We start from the raw sequence: 16,053 nt of genomic DNA on the forward strand, positions 1-16,053 counted from the left end.
TCACTCCCTGTGGCAGGCACAGTATCCCACAGAGAACAGTAGCTGCTATCTGCTGCTCCAGGGACACGGGGCAGGTTATTAATTACAGTGGCAGAGTCAGCCAGAGAGCTGATAACCGGATACCACCGCCAGCCAATGGTGGCGCGGCACACTGGTCCCAAACCTACAGTCCAATCACAGGGAGGGTTGTTCACAGTGATGCAGTTGCTATTGTCAACAGAACAATGGAAAGAGAACCTACAGTAGAAGGAAGGGTCTGTTGTCTTGACAAAACAAGACATCAGGAACGTCAACAAAGGTGTGTATCCACACATCGTACCAGAGAGGGTTGAAGGATCTTTGATCCTACGTTGGAGACTGGGATTCTTAGGATGTCAGAACTCTCTCCTAGTGTTCTGGTTCTTTTGCATGGCCAGCACCATGAACTCACCCAGGCTGTTTTGTTTGAATCCATTTCCTGCTCTGCTTGATGAGTCACAGGCTCCCTGGATTGCCTAAACTGTGCCTTGCTAACGAGCTAATTAGCATACTTGATTTATTTGACATTAGATTATTATTTGCACCTTACATAAAAAAATAACTCACCATCCATGTTCTCCAAAGAGCAGACAATGTTGTCTGTGTTGTCAAGGTCAGTCCGTGTAGGTGTGTGTGAAGGTGCAGTAATGGGGAGGTAAAATAAGGCCATTTTTACTGAGGACAAAGACACAGAGAATGGAGGTAAAAAGGCAAAATGGCAGCCTGATAGCCAGGACTCCAAATGAGCTGTGAAAAGAACAGAATAGAGAAAATGAAGAAGTGTGGAATTAAGAAAAAAGGTGTTGGAGGAGAGAACAGAAAATAAGACTGGCTGAGAGAAGGAAAGGTGGGAGGAGGTGGTTGGGAAAAGAGAAAGAAAGAGAGAAGATGGAGAGACAGATAAAGAGTGAATGAGAGAGAGAGAGGGAGAGGCAGGGCTAGCAGAAGAGAAGGGGATGGGCGAGGCTACGCAATTACTGGGGTGATGAAAGTGCGATTTGTTCTAATTAAGTCTGTGTTGATGAGCACCACAGCAGCCAGAGCCCCAGCCTGCGTCTGCACCGAGCCGCTTCTGACTCCACACTCTTCAGCTGGAGACAAATAAACAGCATCTCTCTTCTCTCTCTCTCATCTCTCTTTTCTCTCTCTCTCTCATCTCTCTCCATCTCTCTCTCTCTCATCTCTCTCCATCTCTCTCTCTCTCTCTCTCTCTCTCTCTCTCTCTCTCTCCCTCTTTGATGTTGCCATCGATTACCTGTCGAGGTTGATGAGTTCCAGCATGGGTCCTCGGGGCCTCGGGGAGAGAGGGCAAGGACGTGAGGGAGGATTATGGCTACTTCAGCTGTCTGTTAGCCCCACAGCCATTTTGTCACTGGGCGACTGAGTGAACTAGCGAGCGAGCGAGCGACTGACCGAGCCAGCCAGCCAGCCAGTGGATCAGGTGGTCAGTCATGTGGCCTATCGGTTGGTCTTCGGGGGGCTGGGCCGGGAGTAGATTTTGAGGGTTTGTGCAGAGCAAGATAGGTGAAAAATTATCCATTAAAAGGCCTTTAGCCGTCATTGCCAAAAGCTTTAAATGCGCCTTAATTTAGCTTGGGTGTGTGATTATGAGCCAGTGATGCCAGTGCCAACACCCCACTGTGTGTGTAAGTATTGCCGTGTGTGTGTGTGTGTGTGTGTGTGTGTGTGTGTGACATCTCAACAGCTCCTGGTGTGACAGATGGAACTCAGCCTACGCCCAGATTAATGGAATCACATTAATGAAATCAGGATACTGCGTCCTCTCTCTCTCACATTTTCTTTTTCTTTATTTCTCTCTATCTCTCTCTCTCTCACTCTCACTCTGCACTCTCTCATCACTATTCTCTTCTTCCCACTGTTCTCCTGTCCCCTTATTTTCTTTGGTCTTTTTGCAGTCATCATGTAAACAGGATAAAAATAGGTGTGGCAAAAAAAAGCAGAACATTGTGTGATGGCGAGATAGAAAAAGAGAAGAGAAGGACCACAAAACAGAGAGTGTGACAGAGAGGAAGGAGAAGAGAGTGACAGAGGCACAGAGTGAAAATGAAAGAAAGAAAGAGGGAAAGAGAGAGAGTGTGAGGAAGAGAGGGACGAGTGAAGGGGGGGCTGCTGCTGTTGCTAGGGGAGGATGGTGTTTAACTGAGAGAGAATGAGAGAGAGAGAGAGAGAGAGGGAGGAAGAGAGAGAGCTCCCAGCATTATTCTCCATCAGTGCCGCTGCCACGGCTATAGAGACGAACCGCCTCACTGGAGGAGGCAGTTGCCACGGCAACCATTCATACCCCGAACAGAGTGTCGAAAGCAAGGAGGGAGAGGCCGAAAGAAAGAAAGATAGAGAAACAGAGAAAGAGAGGAAGGATTGAGGTAACAACAGTAGTAGATAGACAAATGAGTGGCCAAATGAAGGAAGGGAGAGGAGAGGTCAGTACAGCAGCAGCAGCAGATGACTGCAAATCCAGGCCTGGCAAGCTCCTTTGAATGCGCATTAAATTCACAAGCCAGTGCAACAGAAAGATTATAAAAACAGTAAACAGTGGTGCCAGAATGGTGTGTATATTTACAGAAACAGAGGTAGGGAGCGGGGGAGAGGAGGAATAAGCCAGAGGGTGAGAGAGAGAGAGAGAGAGAGAGAGAGAGAGAGAGAGAGAGAGAGAGAGAGAGAGAGAGAGAGAGATGGAGAGAGAGTGACCTAGATACCTGGTGCAGGGCCAGGCAGGAGAGGTGGAGGCAGGTTTGCTGCAGGTCTTTCTGGACTGATGCCCTGGTTCTGATGAGAGAAAGCGATAGAAGAGATGACAACAGCCCACACCTGCCAAAAGAGAGAAAGAGAGATGGAGAGAGAGAAAACAACAGGGTAAAAGGGGGGAGGGTAAGCAAAGGGTGGGGGTGGGGGGTGTAGCTCATCTGGCTTTGCCTCAGGTGAAGTGCATTTCGGCAGGTGTGCCTACCTGTCGGAAACCTCCCTCCCTGCCTCTGCATCTGTGATGGACCCATATGCCTCTGTGTACCTGGATGCATCCAAACTCACTGCTTGCTCAGTTCCATTTCCATAGAGTGTAAAGCAGAGCAACATAAAGAGTGACCCTGCAGGACCAGTAGATAGGGTGGAGAGGGGGTGGGTGTGCGAGTGAGGTGATGATGTGGATCACTCCTGCTAAGAGGAGGGATTGCTGGGGCGTGCGGGTGCTGTGAGCACAGTAAGTCTAGCGGAATTTTCCAGACCATGCTGGGGGCTTTAGGCAGCTCAGGAGGTAAGCTGAGGCCAAGCTGTTCCTCACTACATAGCCAGACAGTACCCCCCCCCCCCCCCAACCACACACACACACATCCCATCCTCAAGAAAAAAAAACACAAGTCACTCTCACTCCCGTGTCACTCTCTCTCTCACTCTCACCTATCTGTCTCACACATCATTTCCATTGCCTCCCTAAATGCCTCTTTTTTCCCCCCCATCATCCTGTGTTCTGGGTTCTCATCCAGTGCTTTATGGACCCATATTCCCCTGTGTGGCAGCCTCTCTGGCTCCGGCAGACGCTCTCGGGATTCGTGGGTTATTGTCCTGCGAGTCTTTTGTCCCTGCGAAATGACTTCCTTCTCTGGTCCCGCTAATGGACAGTAATTCAGCCAGGGCTGTCTTCATAAAGCACGGAGCATTATGCACATTGGTCTCATTAGATGCAGCCTGCACACACACACACACACACACACACACACACACACATGCACACATACACAAACATGCACACACACACTCACATGCACACACACACTCACACGCACACACACACACACACACTCACACACACACACATGCACACACACGCACACACGCGCACACACACACACACACACACACACACACACACACATGCACACGTCCACCCACGCAAGGCACCTTAGTGTGCTGGTGTCTTGGCTGTCATTTCCTTTGTGTGTGTGTGTCTGCTGTGGACTCCAGGGAGTGCCTGTCTCCGCCATCTGTCACGTTTCGTCAGCACCAGATAGACAAAGCATGAGCGTACACACACTCGGAAATATACACTCAGACCTCACACACACACACACACACACACACACACACACACACACACACACACACACACACACACACACACACATACACACACATGCTCAGAAATATACACTCACACTTGGCACACACACACACACACACATGCTCAAAAATATACACTCACGCTTGGCACACACACACACACACACACATGCTCAAAAATATACACTCACACTTGGCACACACACACACACACACACACACACTAATCAAGGAGAGAAAAAGGGTGAAAGAGAGAGATGGAGAGAATGAGAGAGAGGGAACAAGAAAGACTGTGAAACAAGGTCATAGGCACTCACAGTGAGCACTGATTATTCCCTAATATGCATGACAACCCAGAGCTGCACTGAGCCATTTTGTTCATGTATTTAAATGTTCAGATTAACAGCCCTGCTCTGTCAGAGCTCATGATGCTGCCGGAGATGCTAGTCAAGCACACACAGGGATGCAGAGGAGCCACATACATATGGATGGGCTGTGTGCAAAACTCTGCTCAGTGTGTGTTTGCAGCATTAGGTTTGTATGTGTGTGTGTTTTGGTAGTGAGGAAGAAACAGGGAGTGGCTAGCTTGCACAGGGATGTGTACAAGCGCAGGGAAAATGTACCATTCTTGTTTGTGTGTGTGTGTGTGTGTGTGTGTGTGTAATTTTTTTGTTTTTAGCATTGATGGGTGTGGCTGCTGCCACGGCTCTCCATCAAAGCAATCCCAGAATCCTCCAGTACTGCAGTGTCTTTCTGAGGAGTGGAAGGAAAAAAATCTGCACCTTCAGGATTTTTGTCTATCTCTCTCTCTCTCTGTGTGTGTCTGTGTGTGTGTGTGTGTGTGTGTTGGGTGGTAAGGATTGTGTTTCACACCCGCATCTCTGCCCTTCTTTGCTCTTCATCTTCCTCCTCCTCTTCATCTTCCTCCTCCTCCTCCTTCTGCTCCTGCGTTATGTAACCTGGCACTGCGCTCCACTGCATCTCCAGCCGACCGACCTAGAGAGAGAGAGACAGAGAGACAGAGAGAGAGAGAGAGAGAGGATGGAAGCAAAAGAGACGTGGCAACTGATTTCTCTACGTGCAGAACCTTGGGCTAGACAAGAGAGGAGAGAGAGGCATGCAATGGATGGAGAAAAAGAGGAAGAGTTAGTAAGACAGAGAGAGAGAGAGAGAGACAGAGAGAGAGAGAGAGAGGGGGCACTTAGGTGTGGCTGTATGACTTTGCTCCCTATCACTTGTTTACGGTTATGATCATTCCTTCTCAATAACAATTATCTTTTAATAACACCCTTATTGCTGATTAAACCCACATCACTGTGGGTTATTTGTGTTGTGTGTGCGTGCGTGTGTGTGTGTGTGTGTGTGTGTGTGTGTGTGTGTGTGTGTGATTCCCGTGTTAGCACGCTACATTTGATAAAAGGTCAGGGAGATGGAGAGGACATGCAGGGAGAGTGGACAACAAAGAGTGAGAGAGAAAGAGAGAGAGAGAGAGATAGAGAGGAGGAAAAGGAGCTGTTTTGCTGTGCAAAACTCATCGACAAATCCGACATTGGCAGCGTCTGAATCCACCTAGGGCAAGGCATGTGTCTTTGTTACCATTCTGACAGGAGACAGAAAGAAAAGCAGAGGGAGAGAGAGAGTAAAGGAGGGAGGGATACAGAGGAGGGGTACGGAGGAGGGGTACAGGGGTGGGCAGAGACAAAGGTAGAATAGGAGCAGCTGGCAACAAGAAAGGGAAGGAGGGAGAGGAGAGAGGGAGGCATAGAAACATGGACGAAGGGAGGGAGAGAAAGAGGGAGAGTGTTTTTATGAGATTGCATCGGTGCTGTGGGAATTGACAGGTTAGTCAGCTCCCCAAAGATCTTGTATGTTTTTCTCTTTCATCCACTCTCTCTCTCTCTCTCTCTCTCCCTCTCTTTGTCTGCCCCCTGTTTATCTGGGTAGTTTATTGTTCTCATTCTCCAGTGTTAGGGGTGTGGCCTAGGACAGGAGGTTCATCTGACTGGTTAAGGGGCAGCCCAGGGGGTGTGGCCTGGGATATGACAGGCATGACATCATTGAATGCGTGGCCGCTTTGTCCTTTTTTTTACACCCCTGTGTATCTTTTTGTGTCTGGTAGTCAAGGTGGTAAAAAAACAGAGGGTAACGCCCAGCCTGGACTGTTGTCCTCATTCATTGTTTATGCCTAGTGAAAACACACACACACATACACACATACACACACAAATGACTCATTTGGTGTGTGACGGAGCGAGTGGCCTTTGCCTAGGTGAGCGGTGAGTCAGGGGCTCAACCTGACGCTGTCATAACACCACCACCTCACATTCCCCCTTTGTCACAGTCCACTTAACCTGACGCGGGACGAATTGAGCCCTGGAGAGTTTTCGCATCTTTTTACGTTTACGTCAGAGTTGTCAGAGAGGCCTGAGACAAACAGACGACATGGCCCTTTCGACAAACAGAGGAGTGTCTGCTGCCCTCGTGTGCTCTCTGGCCTGCTTGGCCGCACCGTGGGTCTTAAGGAGGTGCTGACCTGTCTGATCAGGACTGACCCGGTGTTGCGTTTCTAAACTCCTCTCTCGTCTCCTCGCCCATCTGCTCAGCCTGATGGATTAGAATGTGATTAAGCCATTAAGTCACAGCACCTGGGCTTTTCCTCAGCCTGAGGGCTCCATCTTGTGAAGAGTGTGAGAAAGCAGAGATCACAATCTAGGCCTGACCTGAGGCCTGAAGCTGCTTTTTTATACATGGGTTTGTCAGTTTGTCATTATCTTTAAATCCATATATATAATATGGATTTATTATATATTTATATGGTATTATATTTATATGGTCAAATCCCTCATGTGTCTATATATTTTAAGTCACAAAATGATAGTTACTGATAGTTATGGGTTCCCTCTCTTGTTGTTGTATTTTTTGTCTAGTGTGTGTGTGGTGCCTCCCTCACTACTTGCATCGCTTCATCTATCTCAGTGTCCATCTCTCTTGACCTCTGAGTCTAGCAGCCTGGTCCTCTGTAGTCTTCTGTATGTGGTCGGGCTGTTTGTTCTCTGTCTTCAAACAGCAGAGAAAATGGCCACCCATCGTGCTGCACCACCAAGTGCACTCTTGCAATGCAGTGGTTGGTCCTGACAGGACAAAAATAAGATTAAAGGCTTGCTACACTCTTTGTGTGTGTGTGTGTGTGTGTGTGTGTGTGTGTGTGTGTGTGTGTGTGTGTGTGTGTGTGTGTGTGTGTGTGTGTGTGTGTGTGTGTGTTTGCGTTTGCGTTTGCGTTTGTGTGTCTGCCAGACAGTGTGTGTGTGTGTGTCTGCGTGTGTGCAAGTGTCTGACTTCATCGGTGAATGAGATTAGCTGTGGACATCACGTTAAGGGCAGATTTATTCCCAGAATCCTCTCGCCCTTGCCCCACTGACTGACTGACTAAAACGCTCGAGAGAAGCCACTTGAGGTAAAGCATGAGTGATCTAGCCGCATTTAACAGATAAACAGAGACAAGAGCACAAGAAAATAAAGAGGATTGAGAGAGAGAAAGACATTCATATTTAATATTATCTAGCCCTCTCCTTTTAGTAATTGCTGTTTATTTTACCGGCATTGATTTATTCTTGCTGTTACTTATTCAGTAGGTGCCTCTCTCTTAAAAAAGAGATTCTCTTAGGTTATATTTGCCTGCCTGAAGCTCATCAATTTCTTATCTGAGGGAGATAAGACAAAAGCTTTTTGGTGTGACAACACATGTATTCTTCTGTTCCCTTCTTAATTGAAGGTTGTAATTACATTTGTAGAAGCTGCACTATGTGCTATGGTTACATGGTGCACTCCTGTTTCAATAAGTCTGCTACTTGCCTTTAAAGTGGCATTCAGTCACTGCGTATTGTGCACCTGTCATTTCTGAGACAAGGACAGAGGGAGAGGGAGAGGGTAAAAGAGAGAGAAAGAGAAAGAGTGAGAGAGAGAGAAAAATAGAAAGATAGATAGACAGAGAGAGAGATAAAAAGAGAGAGAGAGGTTGTGTGTGATGGGTGTTTGGGCCATGTTACTGCTCCTATCTAAGGACATCTCTCCCTCCCAGACACACTCCCTCACACTCCACTGCACACACTCACTAACTCCCCTCCGGAAGTAAGGAAGGAGGGAGGGAGGGAGGGAAGGCAAAAGCAGAAGAAATGATAAAAGGGAGAGGGAGAAAGAGGGACATATATGAAGGGTAATGTAGGTCACAGCTGTATGGGTCTGAGCAGGAGGATGGTGTGTGTGTGTGTGAGAGAGAGAGAGAGAAAGAGAGAGTGTATGATGGTGTATGAGGGAGGGGTAGGGCAAAAAAAGAGACAGAGTGAGAGAAGTAACAAAACAAAAGAAAACGTGTAGAAAAACGTAATGTAAATGAGGTGTGTTGCTTTGACTGTGGAGTCTTGTGAAAAGTGCCACATCACCGTTGGGCTGACTGGATGCTGGGCAAACTGGAGGACTGGCTCTCGGAGTAATGAAGTCTAATTTATGCCTGTCCTCAAAGCCTCTCTGCTCCTGCCTGCCTGCCTGCCTGCCCGCCCGCCACCTGATTTATGGAGCTGCAGAAGCAGGCAGACGAGAGGGAGAGCAGGGCCAGAAGACTGACTCATATTTAACACTCAGACAGGAGCGCAAATGAGATGCAAGTGGGCAGCATCCACAAGCATGCTCACACAATGAAGCACGGGAACACACACACACACACACACACACACACACACACACACACACACACACACACACACACACACACACACAGACTCAGGCATACTCTGTTTTATCTGTGCTACTCTCTAACATTGCCCTTTAGCTGCGCTCCCGGCCAATGTAAGGGCCAAGTCCATAAATAAAACTGTTTCAGTCCAATTTAGTGAAATGGCAGTGTGCAAAGAGGGTAAACACGTGTTTGTTCTCTGTTAAAATGCCACTCTTTTCTTCTCTGAGCTCCCTCTCCCTCCTCCACCCGTTCCTCCCCTGCTGTGATAGATGGAGTGTTTTTTGATGTGTAATCGGGTGTGGACGGAACGCGGTCCACTGAATGTTCTGACGCTCTGATTCCGCACGGCTCTCAGGCTTCTCTTTGAGATTAGGTGTTCCTGCTGGCCTTCTGTCTGGGGCGGATACACACGCCTCCGTTCTGCTGTGATCCAGGTCCAAAGGCCTTTTAAAACCATTCAATTTGAAGCCATAGCACTATATTTTATACCATTTTGTTATTATTTAAAGCTGAAAAGAAATTACTGGCACTAAAATGAGTATTTTCCATGCCAGACATATAGAGAGGTCTGGACTAAATCTTGCTGCCAGACAGAAGGATTGCTACATACCAACGCATAATCCATAGTTATAAATGTAAATACAGGAAGGGATTAAGGTTTTGAGAGCAACTGGCTTTATGTTCATGTTAGTGACTATAAAATGCATTCAATATGTCTCATATCTGCTGTGAGATTGCTGCTGGATCCAACTATCATTGATTCTCACAGTGCTTTATAACTATAATCCCCACTCTGTCTCCCTTAAAGAAACAGAGGGTGGACGGCAGTGGCCTTTATTGATATAGATGATGAAAATGGTGTTGACAGTCTCTCTCTCTCTCTCTCTCTCTCTTTCTCTCTCTTTCTCTCTCTCTCACTCTCTCTCTCCATCAGACGGAGTTGAGGGTGGAGAGGTGTCTCCGCCCATGGGCGCCGGCGTGGACTCCAACAGCTGGCACTTCCGCTACGGAGGCCCCCCCGGGCCGCAGCACCTGAAGCCGGGCGAGATGCCGCCGGAGGCCTTCATCATCCCGGGCTCGCCGGCCATCATCTCCATCCGCCAGGGCCAGGAGGGCGACGACAAGAGCGACTTCATCACCTTCGGCAAGAAGGAGGAGGCCAAGAAGAAGAAGAAGAAGAAGAAGGAGAAGAAGGACAAGCGGGAGAAAGGGAAAGACGACGACGAGTAGAGGAGTGGAGCGAGGGATAGAGGAGGGATAGAGGAGGGATAGATGTTTTTGAGACTCGTAAGACAGAGGTGCCAACACCAATGATAGATAGATAAGCCAACAGGATGGCACAAACAACATCCAAAGAGAGAGAGAGAGAGAGAGAGAGAGAAAAACATCCACAACCACCGGCATGCTAGTCGTGTGCCCACGTGTTTCATGGCTCCAACTGATTTCCCCACATTAAATACTGAAGATTTGGCCTTAAATTGATTCTCCTCATCCCTAGTCAACTGTAGAGGGTTTTAATCAGTCACGCCTTCTGAGATTAATTCTCCTCTATCGCCTGTGTGCCTGAGAGTTAAGGGGTGGCATTGCCCCCTGCCCACCATCCTGATCTGCCTCCTTGGCTCATGTTGGCACCTCTGTCTTACTTGGTCCTACTCGTATAATCTTTCCAGGCATGGAAAGCAAACGTAAAACAAGAACATCAACAACAACAACAACAACAACAAAACAAGCTCATGTGGCTCTCCTGAGTTGATATAGAAAGCTGTGTTCTGAGAAAGAGAAAGCAAAAAATAAATACAGGAGGCAAGTCAGAAAGCTCCTGGGTGAAATGCATGTTATTAGGCAGTAGGACACATGCTCTTGTAAATATGTTGGTCACAAGATGGCCGCCGTCTGTATGTAAAGCAAAGTGACACGGCCACCGCTTCTGCTTGTTTTACTCTGTCAGTGTTCTCCGGATGGAAACAAAATGGACCCTTGTTCAGATCACGAAAGGACACCCGATTATTTAAAAAAAAAAAGTCCTGGAGAGAGAAAAAGCAAGTAGACCATCTAACCGAATAGGGAAAAAAAAGCAAAAATATATATTTCAGCCGAACGACGGAATGCCAGCACTTTTTTACGTTGTTTTTCTTTTTTGTTGTTGACCTTATCAGCACACTCTCTCCAAGGCTCTGTAAATGTGTATTATGGAAATGTGTATTCTCCCTTTCCCTCACAAACGAAAGAGCAGGGTCCAAAGTCCAGTTACTACCCCCATCCCCACCCCCTAGTGCTGGGGTCAGCTAGGCCCCCTCTCCTCCACGCGTTCGCAGGGCTAGCAGCACACTCGCCTCCCTTGCATTACTGATTTTTATTACAAGCAAACCTCTGGAGAGTAGAACTGGGTTGAATCATAGAGAAGGGAGGAACAGCGGGGAAAAACAGCCTCGGTTCCCCAGTGTGTTCTAACAAGCAGATTAAAGCTTGTGTTGGAAAGTTTTGTTCTACGATTGAAGTTGTTGGGAGTCGTTTTAGAGCACTAGGAATGTTTTTCTTTAAAAAAAAAACTAAAAAAAAGAAGTTAACCCTCTCCTACCCATTCCCCCTCTCTCCCTTCTTAGTGAAAGCTTGAAGCTTATGCTGTGAATGTTTGGTAGCGCCTTCCCGATGCTTGTAGACTTTGCCCGTACCCCCCTTACCCTGGATTTGTGCCTGCTTTCTCAGCTCATCACTGAGTGAACTGACAGTACCCCACCATCCTACACACATACACACACACACACACACACACACACACACACTTACATCAACACACACATGCACACAAAAGGACCCTCACTGAATCTTACAAATGACTTTGCTCCTTCATACCAGGGTATATTGGTTCCATTTTTGTTTGTTTGTTTGTGTGTGTTTTTTTTTTTTTTTTTTTCAGTTTGAGCTTTAGCAGTCAAGGGCCGTGCTTTCTTATGCTCGCTCTTTTTCTCTTGTTTTGCTTTTGTCTCTATTTTTCCTCAAGCTTTAAGTGATCTTTAGGATGTCCTCCTCTTTCAGGACACCAAACACTGTCTCTGTCTCTCACTCTCTCTCTCTCACTGACCAGGGCACTGGTCACTGTCCCCCCCTCTGGGTAGCTGGGTGTGTTTCTTCTGGACATTGTGGTGTGCTCAACCTGTAGCATGGAGTAATGCTCAAAGCAAAAAGGCCTGTGTTTCGACCCAGAGGTGGTCCGGGTGGACTCTTTTAAGATCTGTACGGTATGTGTTTGGAAAACAAAACAAAACAAAACAACAACAAAAAAACACAAAATACAGTCCAGTGCTTTCTCTTTGTTTGTGAGCTTTTTCGAAAACCAGTGATTGCCAGGTCTGTGTTTTGAAAACCGTGCGCGTCTCTGCTCACACGCTTGCGCTGGTCATCACCACGTCCAAAGAGAGGAGAGGAAACGAGACAGACGTCAAGGGTCAGGCGTGACGGAGGTGACAGTGGGGACGCTGGGGTTGCAAAAACTCCTGCCTCTGTCCTCAAACCTTTCAAATTATATCTATTTCCAATGCAGCTGAAGCCATACTCTAAACAAATGCACACTGATCCTTTTTTAACTGAGGTCTATTTGAGATAAGAATGTAAATGTATGAATTGGCTACGCAAACATGAACCAGCTTTTCCAAAAAGCCAAACCTGAAGTCTCTATGTGTGTTAGAAGAGCTTCTGTATCACCACTGTTCCCATTCACCGTATTGTAAGAAATTAGTAATCCAATCAAAAGGCAGAAACATGCTTCAGCTCCGCTGCTATTGGCTCCCTTGCCCCACCTGTCTAATCTGTAGCCACACCCCCACCAAATCTCATAGCTCAAAATGTTGACGTCCCAACATTTGTCGACTGCTGCATGTACTAATCAGAAGAAGAAAAAATCACATACTATATAGAGATATATATGAATATAGACATAGATGGCTATGATTTCTATTATTTTTGTTATGATCTTTATGTTCATCACTCGCACAAGAGATTTGTGTACGTACCGTCTCTGCCAAGCATCTGCATCTGACACCCTCTGCACCCACTCACGGTGGAGTTCTATGACGTTAAACTAACCTTCTAGATATTTGTACATGCTATAGTGTGATGCCCTCGAGCATACTTTTTCCTCTTTTATTTTCATCTTTTTGTTTATTTTTGATGACTAATGATCAAAAAAAACATGTAAATGAAAAAAAAAAAATGTTGTGTCTGGCTTTGACATAATGATCTATCCAGGGCTTGAAAACGAAATTATTTTTCAAACGTTCCGTTCCGAACGGTTCAGGTAGGCCTATGTTTAACGTTTTCGTTCTTGCATGCGTTCCGCCACCAACATATCGGTCCTGAACCGGTTCGGAACGCAAAATATCGTTCGTTCTTAAAGTTCCGGCAGTGTTTGGCGGGCCTATCAAGTCTATTTTTGTGAACTTTACCTTAGAATAGACGTACTCATTATTTCCCCTTGATTTAGCCTATACCGTAGCTATGCCCAAAAATAATAAATCACAGGCGGCATCCAAAAACATTCAGATGGGCAATCCATCCCATAGCCTACAGACTTACTGTAAGCCTAACCTATGCCTATAAATAATTTCTTATCAAAAATATTTCTGGATACGTGCTAAACTCCTTACCTGGTTTTATCCATATGGATTTCTTCAAAGGCTTGCGCTATAATTTCCAACCTGTCTGTTGCTGACAAGGCCTATCTCAAATTTCCCAAATTTAACTCTTCTACATAGAATAGGCTATAATTGCGCAAACATTTCAAATCCCGACTTTAAAACGACAAGGCGTGGACAGGCAAAATAGGCTATTACGCATAGGCTACAAACAATTTCCAAATAAGTTTCAGTAGCCTACGCTACGAGCTGGCCTAGGATCCGAAGTGGCAGACGGATAGGTAGGCCTAGTTGGCTACATAGCGGCTTGTTAGCTCACATTAACAGTGTAGATGCGGGCTTGTTTTTCGCACAACCGGAAATAGTCTCCCTGACATAGGATATGCTTTTGTGAAATTTTATAAAATATATAGAGAACGAAAAAAAAACGTTATTAACCGGTTTTGTGGATTTCAGAATAACGTTTCTGTTCCGGAACAGTTGAAGACCATTTTGTTTTCGTTTCCGTTTCTGCTCCTCGTAAAATTCCATAAAATTCCGTTCGTTTTCGGTTTTCGTTTTCGTTCCTTGAACCGGTTCGGAGCCCTGGATCTATCTAACACTGTAATATTGTAATGGGATTACTATGTATGACAACTCTACAATGAATATCTTCTCTTTCACCCCTTCTTTGAAGAAAAAAAAAGAAAAGCGATAAAAAAAATCCTAATGTAAAATACAGTATATGTAGTGTATGCTTGTATTTAGTGAGCGTTCATGCTGTCATTTTTTCTCAGTGTATGGTGGTGGTCAGTAGGTGGCGCTATGCTGTCCTTTGGGGCAGGGCACATCTGTTGTTAAACCTTTTTGTACACCTGCTCATCAACTGTAACGGTGAAGTAGTGAAGTTCATTTATCTCTCTTTTTTATTTCATTTCAATGGATAAAGTGGTACTGTGTTTTGTTTATAAATCACAAAAATAAATAAAGTTTTCTTTCTTAAGAACGTGACTGACAGTCTCTACATTGACATTTTTTAAGCACAAGAATGTATCCACTCCCCTAGGTGTTCTCTGATACACAGAAAAGTAAGTGGTGTACATTAGAACACCAACAAAGGTACAATTCACACTGTTAAATGCTTTAAAATATTTTATTGATATATTTGGCTAGTGTGCAAAAGTTATTCATTATTTTATGCAGACTGCTTGTTCCCGACAGTCACACTAACTGGTCATAGGGGGATGAAAAGTGTGTATATCCGTCCTTCATATCACCATAACCCATATTCCATGATACGATGAAGATGATACCAATATCAAAACTAGTTACTGGCAAAAGCACATGCCAAAAGTACCAGATTGTCAGATTTGAAGAAGGAATGAAAGTAAATACTTATCTCTGTAGTGTGGACCTCCTGGCCACACACAAAATACAGCACTTAGTAAAATTGTTCCTCTACTTCTCCTGCTTCCTCTCTCTTCCTTCTTTCCCTCCCTCGTTCATTCATTCCTTTCTTTATCTCTCTCTTTCTCTTCTCTCCCATGTCTCAGTGAATTAATTGCTGTCTCTGCTCTGACATGGCGCCGTCACATTGCCTCAGCAGAGACATGATGAGTAAGCCTGGGAGGCACTGATACAGCCCAGGCCATCCACGCATCTATCGATCCAGACTGAATTCTCCCTCTCTTTCTTTTTTTCTTATTTTTCTTTTTCATTTTTTTTTGGGGGGGGGATGATAATAATTAGCCATCATTAAGCCATTGAGGGATTTCTGGAAGCAGTCATTGTGCCCTGAAGTCTTGATCATCTGAAACGACATCTGCTATTGATGCTAATTTTCATTTATTCTGCTAATGAGGCTTTCATCGTCACTGGCTGGCTGATGAGTGTTAACCAGCCAGTCTTTAGTGCTCCGGCGCGCTCTGCCTCTCTCATCTCTGTGGAGCCTCTTGCTTGTGTTTGGTTGCTGTGTATGCAGTACTCAGTTCTCTCAACAAGCCTTTGAACAGCAGCTGAGATGTTGCCACTTCTCAGATTCTCTCCCGTTCACTCTCTCTCTCTCTGTCTCTCTCTCTCTCTCTCTCTCTCGGTCTCTCTGTTACATGAAACTAGTTTCTAAGAAATGCCACATAGCACAGTGGAAAGGTTTACATCATGGTTGCAACTTTCAAAATAAAATAAAGAGAAATATGACGGAAAGTGAATCACAAACAGCTTACACACCGTTATGATCAAGGAAGAGGTTACTATAGTTACCAAAAGGATGGGACAGGTTTCCATGGCAACATGTCTCTGGCTCAACTAAGAGATGAAGACAATCAGAGGTGGAGGTGGAGTTGAAAAGGGAGAGAAGGGAAGGGTGTAGTCCCAGAACATTTGTCAGTCTCCTGAACTTCAAAGGCACACACAGCGCATCTCCGCAGCTGCAGTGCCTACTGCAGCCACACTGACTTGCAGTCCCAGATAGAAACTGCTAGAAGCTCGCCCCCTCTCCATGGGCTCGTTGCGGTTACTCCTGTGCCTCCCCCCTCCCCTCGTTCCCGCAAACAGATCCACGTCCGTGAGGACTCGTCCACAAAGTGCCTATTAGAGATCGCAGCACTGTGTGCTTTCTCA

At 46.0% G+C, this 16,053-nt stretch overlaps 1 protein-coding gene across 25 annotated transcripts in view; it reads left to right on the forward strand.

Moving 5' to 3' along the window:
• The window catches only part of LOC121693910 (protocadherin alpha-C2-like), a 171,552-nt gene extending 159,433 nt beyond the window's left edge, over window positions 1-12,119 (forward strand). For all 25 annotated transcript variants that reach the window (XM_042073738.1, XM_042073739.1, XM_042073732.1 and 22 more), the window contains one exon: window positions 9,759-12,119. In XM_042073738.1, coding sequence (XP_041929672.1) covers window positions 9,759-10,054 — 296 coding nt within the window. In that variant the 3' untranslated portion in view covers window positions 10,055-12,119. The remainder of the gene's footprint in view (window positions 1-9,758) is intronic.
• Window positions 12,120-16,053: the final 3,934 nt, after the last annotated feature.

The sequence above is a fragment of the Alosa sapidissima genome, chromosome 20, assembly GCF_018492685.1.
Source record: "Alosa sapidissima isolate fAloSap1 chromosome 20, fAloSap1.pri, whole genome shotgun sequence".
NCBI classification, from domain to species: Eukaryota; Metazoa; Chordata; class Actinopteri; order Clupeiformes; family Clupeidae; genus Alosa; species Alosa sapidissima.